The sequence below is a fragment of the Glycine soja genome, chromosome 10 (assembly GCF_004193775.1).
Source record: "Glycine soja cultivar W05 chromosome 10, ASM419377v2, whole genome shotgun sequence".
Taxonomy (NCBI): domain Eukaryota; kingdom Viridiplantae; phylum Streptophyta; class Magnoliopsida; order Fabales; family Fabaceae; genus Glycine; species Glycine soja.
Window position 1 is genome coordinate 10,335,539 of NC_041011.1, and position 1,603 is coordinate 10,337,141.

A 1,603-nucleotide genomic window follows, 5' to 3' on the forward strand; every position below is an offset into this window, starting at 1 on the left:
AAAACAAGAGCTAATACATTTCTCTCTATTACACACTCATATATACAACAAAGAAGAAAGAAAGATTTACAATTGATTTCAATACAAATAACACACAAAACAATGTACAACATAAGCTTTTATAAGAATTTTTCCTAATATATAAACTACTACTAATGCATAAATATGGAGAACCCATCATAGTAAGACAGACTTTGATGGGTCAAAATTAATTAACTTGCGACTGTGCCATACCGTGTGTGATGCAGTATTGCAAATAACTTTTCTTAATATAAGCAAATATTATTATTGGTTTTCTTAATGTACGATACTGAAACATTAGTACCACTGGAAATGCTATCATGTCTACCATTACAAATAGTCAATGCCCGCTCCAAATTGCCCACAATGTGAGCCATGGTCGGTCTATTTTGCCCTTCCAAACTCACACATGGATAGCAATATAGGCCACTAACTCCACTGTGAATGCTTCATTAACATTCGGTGGTGCAACTTTTGGATCCAAAATTTTCACCAAATCTTGAGCCAAGATAGCAGGCACTACAACGTCCACTAGACTTAATGATTGGGTTATTTCATCTTTCACGTACTTTAATATAGCTCTCTTTCCTGTCAAAAGTTCAAGAAGTACAACTCCAAACCCATACACATCACTCTTTGCCGTCAACACATTTAGACCGTCGCAGTACTTCAGATAAAGGTATCTATCCAAGTGGCATCAAGAACAATGGTGGAAGACTTGATATCTCGGTGAATATATGAAATTGTAGTATGGTTATGAAGATATTTTATTCCCATGGAAGCATCCAAAGAAATCTTGATCCTCATTTTCCACGAATTCAACATACTGCTACCCTCGTCCTTGACGTGCAAATGATCATACAACGACCTATTCTTCATGTACTCATACATCAAGAGCCTCTCATTTTTCTGTCGACAGTATGCATCTACCCCCAACCAAGTGCTTGTGGGGTAGAAGACAAGATAAGATGGCCAATTCAGACTTAATCCAACCCTTTTAGTTCAACCAGCACCACCCCCATCCTCTTGATTGCAACCTCGTGGCCATCAACAAGTTTGGCTCTATACACAACACCATAGCTTCCCATACCAATCATGTTGCAGGGCCACCTTAAGGCCCTAGCAGCCCAAACAAGGGCTTTAGGCCCCCAAGGGATTTGCTAGGGGCACCCAGCAGCATTGCTGGTGCACCCAGCAAATTTCCAAAATGGCAAAAATGCCCTTCAACCTTTTTACGAACTTTCTTCCATTGACACTCGCGGAAGAAATGTTCCGCGGGCATCCACGGAAGAACCTTCTTCTATCAACTACGGAAGAAGGTTCTTCCGCGGATGCCCGCGGAACATTTCTTTCGCGAGTGTCAACGGAAGAAGAATTGCGGAAGAACCATCTTCCGTGGAACTACGTGGAAGAACTTCTTCCGCTAGAATCAACGGAAGAAGGTTCTTCCGTGAGTTACCACGGAAGATGGTTCTTCCGTGGGTTAATTAGTTAAATTATTTTGTTAATTTTAAGATTATTTGGTATTAGTTAAATGATCTTTTCCTCACAAGTTGACCAATGGTCGATTCTTGTATGCATC

The 1,603-nt window shown here is 40.1% G+C and overlaps 1 protein-coding gene across 1 annotated transcript; it reads right to left on the minus strand.

The window, feature by feature from the left end:
* Nucleotides 1-424: 424 nt before the first annotated feature.
* On the minus strand, nt 425-1,118 carry LOC114371353 (putative serine/threonine-protein kinase-like protein CCR3). Its single transcript, XM_028328818.1, has 2 exons — nt 1,015-1,118; nt 425-704 (listed from the first exon to the last, which is right to left on the minus strand). The coding sequence occupies exons 1-2, from the start codon at nt 1,116-1,118 to the stop codon at nt 425-427; spliced, it is 384 nt and encodes a 127-aa protein (XP_028184619.1).
* Between the last annotated feature and the right edge of the window lie 485 nt (nt 1,119-1,603).